This window comes from Hyperolius riggenbachi, chromosome 2, assembly GCF_040937935.1.
Source record: "Hyperolius riggenbachi isolate aHypRig1 chromosome 2, aHypRig1.pri, whole genome shotgun sequence".
NCBI lineage: Eukaryota > Metazoa > Chordata > Amphibia > Anura > Hyperoliidae > Hyperolius > Hyperolius riggenbachi.
The window spans coordinates 201881860-201895969 of NC_090647.1; the positions used below are offsets into that span (position 1 = coordinate 201881860).

The 14110-nt window shown below is 44.1% G+C and overlaps 1 protein-coding gene across 3 annotated transcripts in view; it reads left to right on the forward strand.

The window, feature by feature from the left end:
- The window catches only part of TPP2 (tripeptidyl peptidase 2), a 106382-nt gene that overhangs the window by 91366 nt on the left and 906 nt on the right, over positions 1 to 14110 (forward strand). For 2 of the 3 annotated variants that reach the window (XM_068267999.1, XM_068268000.1), the window contains 3 exons: positions 3400 to 3530; positions 5609 to 5816; positions 9478 to 9597. In XM_068267999.1, coding sequence (XP_068124100.1) covers positions 3400 to 3530; positions 5609 to 5816; positions 9478 to 9597 — 459 coding nt within the window. Of the gene's footprint in view, positions 1 to 3399; positions 3542 to 5608; positions 5817 to 9477; positions 9598 to 14110 lie in introns of those variants that run through there. The other variant, XM_068268001.1, reaches the window with a different exon arrangement.

The following is a 14110-nucleotide window of genomic DNA, read 5'->3' on the forward strand; positions in this document are numbered from 1 at the left end:
TGTGCATTCGTATGCGTCCTACATCGCACGGCCATGGCCGGAAGCGCACTGTGCATTCGTATGATGTCATGCGCAGTGCGCTCCCGGCCACAGGACGCACGCAGCCCAGCCGGCGCCTGCACAGGAAGTCCCAACCTGGCTTACTGGTAGAGGAGCCTGGGGGGCTTTTAGGTGAGCTACGGGGGGGGGGGGGGGGGTGCAGAGAGAAGAACGGGGGTAGAAGTGGGCATAAGGACAGGTGGTAGTATATGCCTTCTCCAAACTTCTTGAGCTCTGGTATCCTTTAAGGTAGGTATATAATTAAGAATGTACTATTATCACCTAAAGGTGTGAGATAGAGCTTATGATGGAGACTTTCTGGATTTTTTTTTTTTTTTTTTTTTACTCACTTGGAGTTCAGTTTTGGATGTCGTGTTACCTTATAGTCTGATTGATAGGGGCACAGAAATCTAGTGCGACTCTGGGACTCTCAGTATGGAGTCTTTAGGCTAAAGACGCAATCATTTTAGCAGAATTATGTATAATCGTGTATGTTGCCCTAGTGATGTAAAGCATCCACTATGTTTCTCTTGCTAATCCTCAGAGGAAGGGCACTGCAAAACTAACAGTAAGTAATTCATGCCTTGTACAAGCTGTTTTCAGCTATAAACTTGTTACACATATCCTTCAATGCATTTAGATATCATTCCTGTTTTGCTGATAACATCATGGTAAATAATCTTATGTATTTGGAGACTTCATGAACACTTTATTTATGGAGTCTTGCTGCAAATACAGTCTGAGACATTGGATGTTCTATCCTTTCTTCTGCCCGATTGGGAGAAGTAAAAAGACATTTTATAGTTGACCTGTCCTGAGATTATCATGGCCATCATTATTAACCTAATTCTAAAAAATATATACATTGTCTGGCTGTCATGGTGATACTCTGATATTTAGATTATCGTGACAACCTTTAATTTTTTTGTACAAGGTCAGCCATTGCAGCATTCATAATCTGTCAATACAGGTCCCCTTTACTGTTAGCTACCGTACCTCTTTCTTTTTCTGCCCCATGTTTATACAAGAAACTTGGATATCATTAGATATACCTGAGACGATCATAGAAAAAGTATTTATACTTGCATGGGGCTTCTTCCAGCCCCCCTGTATTCTGTATGCTCCCTCAATGTCCTGCTAGTCCTCTCAGTTGTACCGCTATAAGCTTTGTAAATGCTGTGACTCGGCTGAGTCCCAGAATACTGCGCGTACGCAGTTCCGGCCATGGCTCCCAGTGCATGCACAGTTTAAGACTTAACTGCTCTTGCACAGAACACTCCTGGCTGTTGGAGCCCGATTTGGGGGGGGGAGGGTTGTGTGGTTTGAACCATGCATGTGCAGTGGCCTACAACCTAGCTGAATCGCATACTCCGCAGCAGCAGAATGGAGGGAACCGGATGGACACCAAAGGAGCTAACAGACTGCAGGGGGCGGGAGGAAGCCCCAGCAAAGTATAAATCCTTTTGCTACAATCCTCTCAGGTTTACTTAAGAGCCAATATCTTTATCTGATTAGGTATACTAACTTTCATTGCATAACTTATCTAACAGAATATGTACTATCATGTAAACATTGGGGTCATATTTTTTTATTTTCCAGTGAAAATTAGTTTGAATTGATAACCGTGTCATTGACCAAGTTAGAAGTAATGCTTTTTAATTGAAATAATTGTGTCCTACAAATTGAGCTTTCCTTGAAGAATACTAATTCCTTCATTTGCAGTGATGGAAGCTTACACGATTTTGATTAGCTTGATAGACACTTCTTAGGTACCATTTGGTCAAGCTGCTTTCACAACAGCCAAGTTGTAAAAGTTTTTTTCTACTGATCAGTCTACATTTTAAAATTATAAACTTGCATTAGCAGAACATTTTCATGGGACCCAAGAATGTTTGCTGATAATGGGCCTCTGTACCCCATGCAGATATTCTGTTTAAAAATAGATATTTGCAGCAACCAAAATCATTTATAGCATTAACTATATCTACACTGTATTTCTGAATTTCTTCATGATGTTTTAATGTAAGAAAACAAAAAAAACTAGCTTTTCTTTCAAACCTAAGGAACTTAAAGAGAACCCGAGGTGGTTTCTAATAATGATATCCGCATACAGAGGCTGGGTCTGCTTATATTGCCCAGCCTCTGTTGCTATCTCAATCCCCCCTAAGTTCCCCCTGCGCTCTGCTATGCCCTCATAAATAACAGCCGCGCTGTCGACACGCAGCGGGCTGTGTTTACCTATGTAGTGTCACTCTCGCTGCTCCCCCCCGCCTCCTGCATAGCTAGGATCCCCGCCCGCGTCCCTTCCCTCCAATCAGCGGGGGGGGGGGAGGGAACGCAGGCGGGGACCGGAGCTATGGAGAGGCGGTTGAGCGGCGAGACTGGCACTGCATAGGTAGACGCAGCCCGGTGCGACGCACTGCGTGTCGACAGCGCGGCAGTGATTTATGGGGGCATAGCAGAGCGCAGGGGGAACTTAGGGGGGATTGAGATAGCAACAGAGGCTGGGCAAAGCGCTGTGGAATATGTTGGCGCTATATAAATAAATAAAAAATAATAATAAGCAGACCAGCCTCTGTATGCGGATATCATTCTTAGAAACCACCTCGGGTTCTCTTTAAGAAATGACTCCAAAGTTTTGAATGGTGGTATATATTCTTGTATGTTATGTGCTTTATCTTTGCTTTTGCATAAAATGTATCTGAACTGCATACATGTACAAAGGGCATTAATTTCAGAGCCGGATATAGATCCTAGTAGAATATCGGTAAAGTTACTAATATTCTACTATTGGGCAATGGTAATTCCGATTAGTAAAGGAACAGTAAATTTTATCGATCTGCTACTATCGCTAAACCTAACCCTATTTTCACAAAAGCCCTCCTGACGATGCCTAACCATGGGAATGGCTGGAGGTCAACATTGAATCTATTGCATGGCACACATCAGAAAACATGAGCAGTAAATCTAACTGCACTAGAATACCTTTCCCAAAGTACTTGCAGCATGTAAATTACCACCAGACTTTGGAATAATCTCCCATGAGTTTATACACTCTTGTCTCTGCATGTTTTATCCTTTTTGGTCTTTCATTACTTAATGCTTCATGTAACCTTTTATATCTGGGTACATGATTATATAAAATAAGAGGATAAGTTATTTAACCCCTCCACTAACAGAAATAACATACCTTGGACTTTTTTATGTAGCATGCATATACTATGTACAAAAAATTTGATTTGGACCTCAGTTGTATTTAGGTGGGCTACCTGTATGTTTTTGCCTTATGAGGTTATGTTCCTTTTGGGTTATATTTGCTCTCACTGTCTCTTTTTGTTTTTTGTATATACTTTATTTTAGGAAAGAATTAAGTTAATAAATGAAATCATTGCAGCTGCCGACGAGGTCATTTCTAGGATTGATCAGACAGCACTTGCTTTGTTTTTTGCCATGAAGTCCGATCCAAGACCTGATGCAGCCACTATAAAAAAGTACCTAACCAGTAAATATTTTGGTTTTTTGACCCTATTTGAAGATGTATTTATGCACAGATCCTAGTCCTTGTGATATGCTACTAGACTTTCATTTTTCATTTCACCTAAATGTGAAACCCATGTGCATGAATTTTGTCTTACTCTTAGTTGTCCTCCCCTCTTTACATAAATGTTTGATTCATCTCGTAAAAAGCATTATTTTCCTTGCCTTTATACTGCTATCTTGTTTCAGAGATGTGTGTCTCAGGTTTGTGACTTCCCCAAACCACGGGGTACTTTATAGATTAGGGCTTATGTATAAAAAAGCAGCTAGACACTGTTCTCCACTTTTGAAAGTACTCCTGTACTTGAAGTTTTAGACCTGTAAAAAAAAAAAAAAAAAAGGCTCACCGCACAACTCGCCTACTCCTGGATCTGATCGCTGGCGTTTGCGCCTTGTCAGCTCTCCTGTTCTACCGCCGTGTACCCGTATCTGCCAGCATCTTCACTGCACTGACCCGGAAGTAACCTGAAAGTACTTCCGGGTCAGCATTGTTACAGTGAAGATGCTTGCAGATTCATGGGGGCCCCACAGCAGAACGGGAAAGCTGACGAGGCTCAAAAGGCATCGATCGGATCCAGGAGTAGGTGAGTTTGGGTAGTGGTGCGCTTTTTTTTTTTCTTATAGGTCTTTAAAGCTCGACAGCACAAGGGAGCATGATCGGGGAGGATAACTGCCGTTTCCTCCCCGTCCATATTCAACGTTCTAGTCAGCCAAAATCTTCAACAGACTAGAACGGGGGGACCCCTTGGGTCACAGAACTAAGAGAATGGTGCTGTGACATAAGTAGCAGCACCATTCATAAAACAGCACCTTTACTAATCAAATCCCCTCTCAGTTCAGGGGTGCTTTACATTATGGTCAGCACTTTTATAATGCCGTGTTTTTAAATATTTAGCATATTTTGGTCACTGGTGATCAGTACTTGATTGTCAAAACTTACCGATAAATTCACTAATTAATATGAAACTTGGTTCACCTAAAAAGGGTAAAAAAAAAACACCAGCTGCAACTACTTTTTACTAGAAAAGGTAACTAAGTGGCCATTTGACTTTCATTTTGGCTTCTTATCTTATATGAGATTCTGCTGCAAAATTGGCAGATAGGTTGTTTGGAAGAAAAAAGACTAATAATGTAAATTTGCATTCTCCACAAGGAAAGTGGTGAACACTATTAAGTTGCTGATTATTTTTAATTATATTTTTTTTCAGGTGTATGTTTGCTAAAAATGGCAACCATGCTAGAGCAGCTTTCCTTAGTCCTGTTTCTGCAAAAACATCTATTTTCTGGCAGTCACGTTAAATTCCACCTTTTTATAAATAGGCCACTGTATGTTAGATCAGTTATTAGAACGGAAGGTTAAAAGAAATTATACTGTAGGTCAACCTATTTTGGCACAATGTATACATTTTTTTCTAAAATAAAGTCTTTCTTGAAGCGATCTGTGACAATGAGTATACTGTACTCTACTTTACAGGACCACACCTTTTATTGAAAGCAAGATCTTTTGTGTTTTTGTTTACTTACTTTACACCTTCACTAGAAAGGGTACAATACTACTTTTGCCACAATTTCTGCTTGAATCTATCCCATTGCAAATAAGCAATTACCATTGCCAGTGCCTTGGCTGTCATGCTCATCCTTTGCCAAAATAGCATTAGAAAAGAAAAAAGGTCAGTGAGTTGTGAAAGCAAAGGTTTGGACTGTTTGATGTGCATGTAACAGAACATTTTAAACAAATTAAGTATTTTGTAAAATTAAAGGAAAATGCCATCTGTACTGATCAAAGATCATCCTCTCCTCCTCAGTGAATTGCACTGCCTGCTCACTGCCACACAGACAGTATTTCTTTAGTCACATGTTCATGCAGGAGGAGCGTGTTGCTCATAGTGGCTGTGAAATTGCTTCTGTGAATACACTAATCTGTATCTTGAACTTGGGGCAGTCTGAGAAAATGATAGTTGTAACCTTGTATGATTGGTATCAACCTTTACATTGATGAAATGTTAAATATGTCTTCCCTGTACACTTTCAGTGACATGGAGAAACAGAAGAGTACACTGATCGATGCTCTGTGTAGAAAGGGCAGTGCCCTGGCTGACAAAGCACTCCACCTTCAGTCCAAAGACGGTGCAGCATCGTGTGACTTTGAGGGAAGAGAAGATGATCAAGAGGCAACTTTAGAAACTTTAAATGATACATACTGGGAAATTTCAAAGTGGATTGATGTATATGACTCAAAGGTATCTTTTTTTTTTTTTTAAATAATCCCTAAATTGTATTTACTGACCTATGACATGTTGAAGAGTACCCATTGCATCCAAAGTTGTTCCTAGGTGATCTTGCAAATTTTTACTCTAATTATTGATTTATAATTAATTTTGATTTTGTAAAATAACAGGTTTCTTAATGTGCAATTATTTGCATTTACTAGATTAGATTCAAATTAACATTGGATTTAATAAAAATCTATTACAAATGAGGCCACTTCAGTCGGTGTGTGTTGTTCTTGTCAATTGAACCTTGATGAGAGTTGAAGCTGCTGCAGCACACGGACCACTGGCAGGAGCTGCAGTAAAGTGAGGCTCCATAGCTTTGTACTGCAGCGAGACGTGAGGGGAGGGATATCAAAGCAGATCTCTGCTGAGATGTAACGCTAATATCTAAGGGCCTCACAACAAAGATCTAAATGACTAACACCAAAAAGCAATAGTACTCCAGCTTAAAAAAATTGGGGGACAGAGATATTAAATATTTCTTTTACATTGGAAACTGGTTTCTTCAGCGGCAAACATCCCCTTTGGAGATGCCATAATTTATTTTCCTGAGACCGTAGGAAGTTGAAAGTGAAGTACTTTAATTGTACCTGTGTAAAACTTGAAATGGTTTCCATTTAGGGTAAAGCTGCAGTTTGTACAGCCTTACTATGATCTCTGCAGCACTTATTGTAAGAATGAGGCTGCAAAGAGTGCGGACACCTATAGGGGCCATTTAGAAAGTAAGTTGTTTGGTTTTATATGCAACACAGTATATTATTTCTGTGTTATTTAACGTGCATCTGTCAGGTTAACCTCTTCTCTCCCTGTATTGTTTCACATGACTGCAGAATGCTGGTAACTATTTAGCAGTACCCCCCCCCCCCTCCCCCCCCACAACCCCCAGTTCCTGCAACCCATAGGTGAGGAGTGTGACGCTACTACAACCAAAGGATTGAACACCTTGCATAACGATTATGATAAATTATTAAATAAAGGACATGGTTATGTGGAGAGAAAACCAGAAGATGCAGCGTCTCATATTAAACGAAATGTTTTCTTAATTGATTAAATGAAAACAGCTGTTACTACCGTATATACTCGGATACAAGTCGACCCCGTGTATAAGTCGACCCCCAAAATTTGACCCTCACAAGGTGGATTTTTCCAATTATTCAAGTATAAGTCTATAGGTAAGTCTATAGAGTCTATAGGTAAGCCAGCCAGGTATCTGCCTCCAGTATAGGTAGCCAGCATAGGTAGGCAGCCAGGTATAGTTGCCCCCAGTATAGGTAGGTAGCCAGTATAGTTGCCAGTAGCATAGGTAGGTAGCCAGTATAGTTGCCAGTAGCATAGGTAGGTAGCCAGTATAGTTGCCATTAGCATAGGTAGGTAGCCAGTATAGTTGCCAGTAGCATAGGTAGGTAGCCAGTATAGTTGCCAGTAGCATAGGTAGGTAGCCAGTATAGTTGCCATTAGTATAGGTAGGTAGCCAGTATAGTTGCCAGTAGCATAGGTAGGTAGCCAGTATAGTTGCCATTAGTATAGGTAGGTAGCCAGTATAGTTGCCAGTAGCATAGGTAGGTAGCCAGTATAGTTGCCAGTAGTATAGGTAGGTAGCCAGTATAGTTGCCAGCAGCATAGGTAGGTAGCCAGTACAGTTGCCCCCATGTATAGGCTGCAGCGGTGGGGAGAGTGGGCATGGAGGCAAACATCTCACCTTCTATCCTCCATCTACTTCCTCTCCCAGGCATCCCATGCGTTGATACCAGCGTTTCCTGTGATGACATCATCACAGGAGACGCTGGTATCAGCACAAGGGGATGCGTGGGAGAGGAAGTAGATGGAGGATAGAGGCTGTGGAAGGTGGGATGTTTGCCTCCATGCCCGCTTTCCCCGCCGCTGCAGCAGTCTCCTCTCACCATCCACCGCTGGGCGCAGTCTCCTCTCTTCTGCTCGCTTCTCCTCCACTCGCGCGGTAACTTCCGGTCCCGACGTCATGTGACATCGGGAGCCGGACCATCTCTCTTAAGGGGGCAGACGCGCGAGTGAGGGAGAAGAGAGGAAAAGAGGACACTGCGCCCAGCGATGGATGGTGAGTAACCCCTCCACACACACACACCCCACATCCATAACACACACCCTCACCCCACTCAGGCTGTAAGTCGCAAAATTTAGGACTATGCGACTATAAGTCGACCCCCCCACTTTTTTACTTTGAATCAGTCCTAAATTTTGCGACTTATACCCGAGTATATACGGTATTCAAAAAAACACTAAAATTCCTGGTACATGACCGACTGCCATTGTAATAATAAAGGGCCTCTGCCCATCTGATCGGATATGAGTCTATGGCAGGAATGTCTGTCTGGGACCACTGGCGAAGTCAAAGATGTCCTTCTGCCCACACAGCCTGTCTGGGCCAATTGCTTTGCGCTTTTTGTGCAGTGCCACCAGCCCGAGAACTATCGCTCAGGACTCAATCTTTTCGGCTACAATGTGAAGCCGAGGCTATACACACCAACACATTCTGTTGCTGTGGAGTAGGGGGAAGGGGGACCACCTCTGCTGAGTTTAATCTAGGGTGTAGAGCAGGGGTCAGGAACCTTTTTGGCTGAGGGAGCCATAAACACCACATATTTTAAAATTTAATTCTGTGAGAGCCATATAATATGTTTCAAACTTGGACAGTGTGCATGTGCAGCAGACTGCTCACGTCCCTGTTGCCATGGTGATGTGTATACACTTGATCCGCCGGGAAGCGGAAGTGTCGTTTTTTTTCTCCGATGCTGAAGCCTATGGCATTGCCAGTTGGTAAGTGAGGGTATGTCTTTATCTGTAGTCACGCCCTGGCCCATCCACTTTTCTGAAAGCCAGCCTCTGCTCTAAACCTTTTTTTAGTTCACCGATACAAATTAAACTTTTTGTAAAAAAAAAAAAAAAAAAAGATACCTAAGAAGAGGGAAACTTCTGTGTCCTCCTGTCCTTTACTGTTGCTGTGCGTGGGCCCCCAGAACATGTAATGTGCTCCTCTTTATGCCTGAGCGCGGCTGTACTGCGCCTGCTCAAGTATAGCCACACCTGCACAGTAAGCCAGAGCCTCTTGTCCATGAGTGGCTACATGTTAGTGCACAGGCACGGCCATACCCGCGTAGGGGCAGCATTTGTGTATGAGGAGGAGTGCAGACACCATTTTCAAGAGGGTCTCTGGCAGTGGCCACCAGGAGGACATGAGAAGCTTCTGGAGGATCCAGTGGTTTACCTCTTAAATATCATTTTTTTTTTTTTTTTTTTTTTTTTCCTTTTGCTTCGCCTCTGGTTCTCTTTAGTGTAGGTCTAATTTTTTGAACAAAAATGGACACACACAAACAGATACATCTAAGCTATTTGTTTTCCTGTCCTTTATTTTCCATCAGTTTTTGATGTATAGAGTGTTCACTAAGTAAACTGAATATGCTTGAATAATGGACTACTTTTGGGTGCTGTATTGATGTAGAGCTACATGTTATGTTAAGCCTTGTATACATAGTGTACAGTAGTAGTATAATGCTCCCAGCTGGACATACATATTCGTTGTGTTTTTGTTTTGTCTTTTAACTTTTGCACCTGTGTTGAAAATTAACTTTTGCCTTCTTTTCTCCATGTTAAGGTTTTACCATTTGTCTATAAACATGCTTTAGCAAATAAGTTATATGGGCGAGGAATTAAAGCTGCAACCAAGCTAGTAGAAGAGAAACCAACTAAAGAAAACTGGAAAAACTGTGTCCAGGTGAGATTTTACCTTTCTGACCCACCTGCTGGTGCAGAGCCTGTATGCTAGCTGGGAGCTGCTGCAGAAATTCATTACAGATTAGTGTAATGAGCCACCACTGCTCTGACATGCTTTCCTGTCAGCTCCTAGTTACATGAGCTCTGTGCGATGGTGCTTGTGTGCCTCTGATTGTTAGAAGAAGAAAGCCACAGGTGCAGTCTAATGCTGGGTACACACTATGAGATTTTATGGTTGATTTACTGTCAGATCGATTATTTCCAACATGTCCGATTTGCTTTCCGATCGATTTCCGATAACTTTAATAGGAAAATATCGGAAATCAATGGGAAAGCAAATCGGACATGTTGGAAATAATCGATCTGACAGTAAAATGACCATTAATCAAGATGGCGCCGGACTCGGACGCCTCGGCCACAGGGCTCCGGCCTTTTTCTCCCTTTTGAGGAGGTCTCTCCCTCCACTCACCTCTTGCTTCGTCTTGTGCTGGGGTAAGAGGCGGAGGGCATTGGTGGAACCAGTCTGGCCCCGCAAACCGCCACGGACCGCGGGTGGGAAGGCAAGGAAGCGGTGAGCTGCTCGGAGAGGAACAGCTGTTCGGGAGCCCACGTGCAGCATGGAACCTAGCTGCACGGAGCTCCGCTGACCTGCCGCCGCTGCCCCCGGACCATCGGGACACCATCCGCTCTGCAGGCAGGATCAGCTGTTCGGGAGCCCACGTGCAGCATGGCACTTAGCTGCACGGAGCTCTGCTGCTCTGCCGCCGCTGCCCCCGGACCATCAGGACACCATCCGCGCCGCAGAGGATCAGCTGTTCAGGAGCCCACATGCAGCATGGAACTTAGCTGCACGGAGCTTTGCTGATCTGCCGCTGCTGCCCCCGGACCATCAGGACACCATCCGCGCCGCAGAGAGGATCAGCTGTTCGGAAGCCCACGTGCAGCATGGAACCTAGCTGCACGGAGCTCCGCTGATCTGCCGCCGCTGCCCACGGAACATCAGGGACACCATCTGCGCCGGAGCCACCGACCCCCAGGCAGCATTTGAGGCCCGACGACCAGGTTGGCTCCTAGGGAGAGGCCACCATACTCCGCACACTCTGGGGACAAATGTCATGCAGGCCTCCAGCGGTGCGCCCGGCCGCACAAACCGCCTGAGGGCCGACAGCTGACCAGCTGTTCGAGCCACTGCCACTCCATTGTGTGCAGGAGGCCTTACCTTCCGGGTCTCCCACATGGTAGGGGGGTCCTTTCCAGACGCAGCCCCCAGCCTTCATCAGGGTCATCCGCCACCGCCGAAGCTCGTATCGCCCACCACTCAGCCGGAAGGACCAGCGGTGTGCCTGTTCTACCACTCAGCCAGGCACCTGGCCACTTTCCATGGGGACAGACTCTGTTTCGGACTGTTTTTTTTTTTTTATCCTGCAGCCCTGGGGGGGGGGGGGGGGGGGACTCTGCCTCTGTCTCTCTCCTCTTGCCCTGGCTCCTTCTCTTCTCTCTTCCTTCCTCAGTCTTTTGAGCTATTCTTTCTCTTTTCTCTCTTTCCGCTGTCCACTTTTCTCTCTTTCGCTCCTTTCGCTGTCCACTTTTCTCCAGGACACACGGCGGGGCGTCTGGAGCTGCTGCGGAGCTGAGCGAGCACCACCGGCAGATGGCCACTGGCTGCTCCCCTCACACAGCTCTTCAGACTTCCCCACGCGTCCGTCAGTATAGCTAGTGTGCTGTATATATAAGTGCTGTGTATATAAGTATATGCTACTTGTACTACTGTACCTGACTGTATATGTTGGACTGCATGCACGTGCTTGTACCATCTCCGACCCTGTCTGTGCCAAAAATAATTCCGGGTACAACCCCCGTTGTACTTGGCGAAATAAACGTGATTCTGATAAAATCTCAGTGTTTACCCAGCATAATAGTTGCACACGAATAACGCATACCTACAATATTTTTGCACCCTTTTTTACTCCCATTTTCGCACGCACACAAACTTTGCCTGTCAAGACTGATTCTGTTAATACCCATTCTTAACAGGCCCACCAATCACACGGCAGCCTATTGATTTTCCCCTAGCATTAGATGTACAAGGTTTACATTTTACAGGCTTGAGTTTGAAGTGGTTAGGCTTTACAGCTATCTTGATATTCACTTACCGAAACACATGGTTAACGTTGTGTTGGTATCTTTTGTGACCCTGTAATTTTTGGATACATATTACAAGCACATGATATGTTTTTAGTATTAGAAATGGGCACCAGGGATCTTAGTGAATTTCAGCTTTCTCTTATTGCTTACTGGATGAAAAGCAATGTGAAATTTGCCTTTTCATTTTATTGCACCAGTTCCAGACTTCCAAAATGGTTTGACAAAGGCTCCGCTTTCAATATACTAACATTTAAATTGAATAGAACATATCATTTACTAAAACTTGCATAGTGTAAGCCTACCTTTTTATTTTTCCAACTTCATAAAATAGTTTTGTATTTGCTGTTGGAGTGATTTACTTACTTTGTCAGACAGGAAGGTCAGACAGGAAGTAGGGGAAATGACTTGAAATGGAGAAAACAATAAAATCCATGTTAGAGGTTAGAGGGGTTTCTCAGCAGCAAAACCAGACATCACTCTGCTGAATCACTTTGAAGAAAAACCAATATTCCTGCAAAGCAATACAATTATTTTGTTTCTCAATCCTGGGTAGTGTTCTGCTGCCCTTTATGGTCAGGTGGAGTCCTCAGAGATCCTTCTGGTGTATTTGAGATAAGTGAAGAGGTGTGTCCTATAGGAGATCAGTGGCGTGGGCTTGTTTCCAGATCTGGAGCATGGAACAGGAGTTCACGAAATCTGCTCACCTTTCAGCGTGGATAACTGGCTTACATACCTGTCTGCTCCTTTATATTGAAAGGCTTATAGGGTGATGCAGGTTGACCACTATCTCTAGTGTTCTGAAGATCTGGCATGTTGATTGCCCTAACATTGAAGATATTTAGATTTGTGTCAATCCAGTACTAAGTGTTGTGGCAGGGCTGCTTTTAGTTATCTTGTGCCTATTACATGTTAGGAGGACTGATGGGTGGAATTTTAGTTTCTTGCATGTCAAAAGATAAAGTGGTTAAAATGGCAGTGCAGAGCAAGTAAGTTACCTCTAAGAAAATGAATCCTGGTTGCTCTGCATGTGATATTATATTGCCAGAAACATATGCTACAGCTTTATGTACAGTAGCAATAAAGTATGTGAACCCTTTGGAATTATATGGATTTCTGCACAAATTGGTCATAAAATGTGACCTGATCTTCATCTAAAGGTGTGTACACACGCACTACAGCAGCCAACGACTGGTCCGTTGGCACCTCCCGCTGGGCGGATCGTTCAGGAACAGCCTTATCACTCCGCCGACATCCTTCGGCGATCAGAGTAAGCAGGAAATCACGTTCAGAACGGCATTTCCTGCTGGGCTTCCCCATGGCGACTGGGCGGGATGACGTCACCGACGTCAGAGGGAATCCCGATCCACCCCTCAGCGTTGCCTGGCACTGATTGGCCAGGCTGCGCAAGGGGTCTTGAGGGGGGGGGGGGGGGGCGCGCGGCAGGTAGTGGCAAATCGACGGCGGCGATCGGAAACTGCACGCAGCTAGCAAAGTGCTAGCTGCGTGCAGGAAAAAAAATGTTGAAAATCGGCCCAGCGGGGCCTGAGAAATCCTCCTACGCAGGTTACCCCGAGCTGAGCTCGGGATAACCGGCAAGGAGGTTAAGAATGGTTGACTTGCATAAAGCTAGAAAGGGTTATAAAAGTATCTCCAAAGGCCTTGCTTTTCAGTCCACTGTACGACAAATTGTTTATTAATGGAGAAAGTTCTGCACTGCCTGCAAGAGCACAGTGCAGAATGCTCAATGACGTGAAGAATCATCCTGGAGTGTCAGCTAAAGACTTACAAAAGTCTCTGGGATATGCCAACATCCCTTTTTAGTAACTCTATCTATACATAAAACACTAAACAAGAATGGAGTTCATAGAATAATATAACTGAGGTTGTCTCTGCTGTCATTAAAAAGCATTGCTGCATGTTTAAAGTTTGCAAAAGAGCACCTGGATGTTCCCCAGCAGTACTGGCAAAATATTCTGTGGACAGATGAAACCAAAGTTCAGTTGTTTGTAAGAAACACACAACACTATGTATGGAGAAAACGAGGCACAGCACACCAACATCAAAACCTCATTCCAACTGTGAAGTATTGTGGTGGGGGCATCAAGGATTGGGGCTGCTTTGCTGCGTCAGGGCCTGGAGGGATTGCCATCATCCAAGGAAGATTAATTCCCACGTTTATCAAGACATTTTGCAGGAGAACTTAAAAGGAACCTAAACTGAGGATATGGATTTTTCCTATTGAAATAATGCCAATTGCCTGACTCTCCTGCTAATCCTGTTTCTCTAATACTTTTAGCCACAGCCCCTCAACAAGCATGCAGATCAGGTGCTCTAACTTAAGTCAGACTGGATTCTGCATGCCTGTTTCA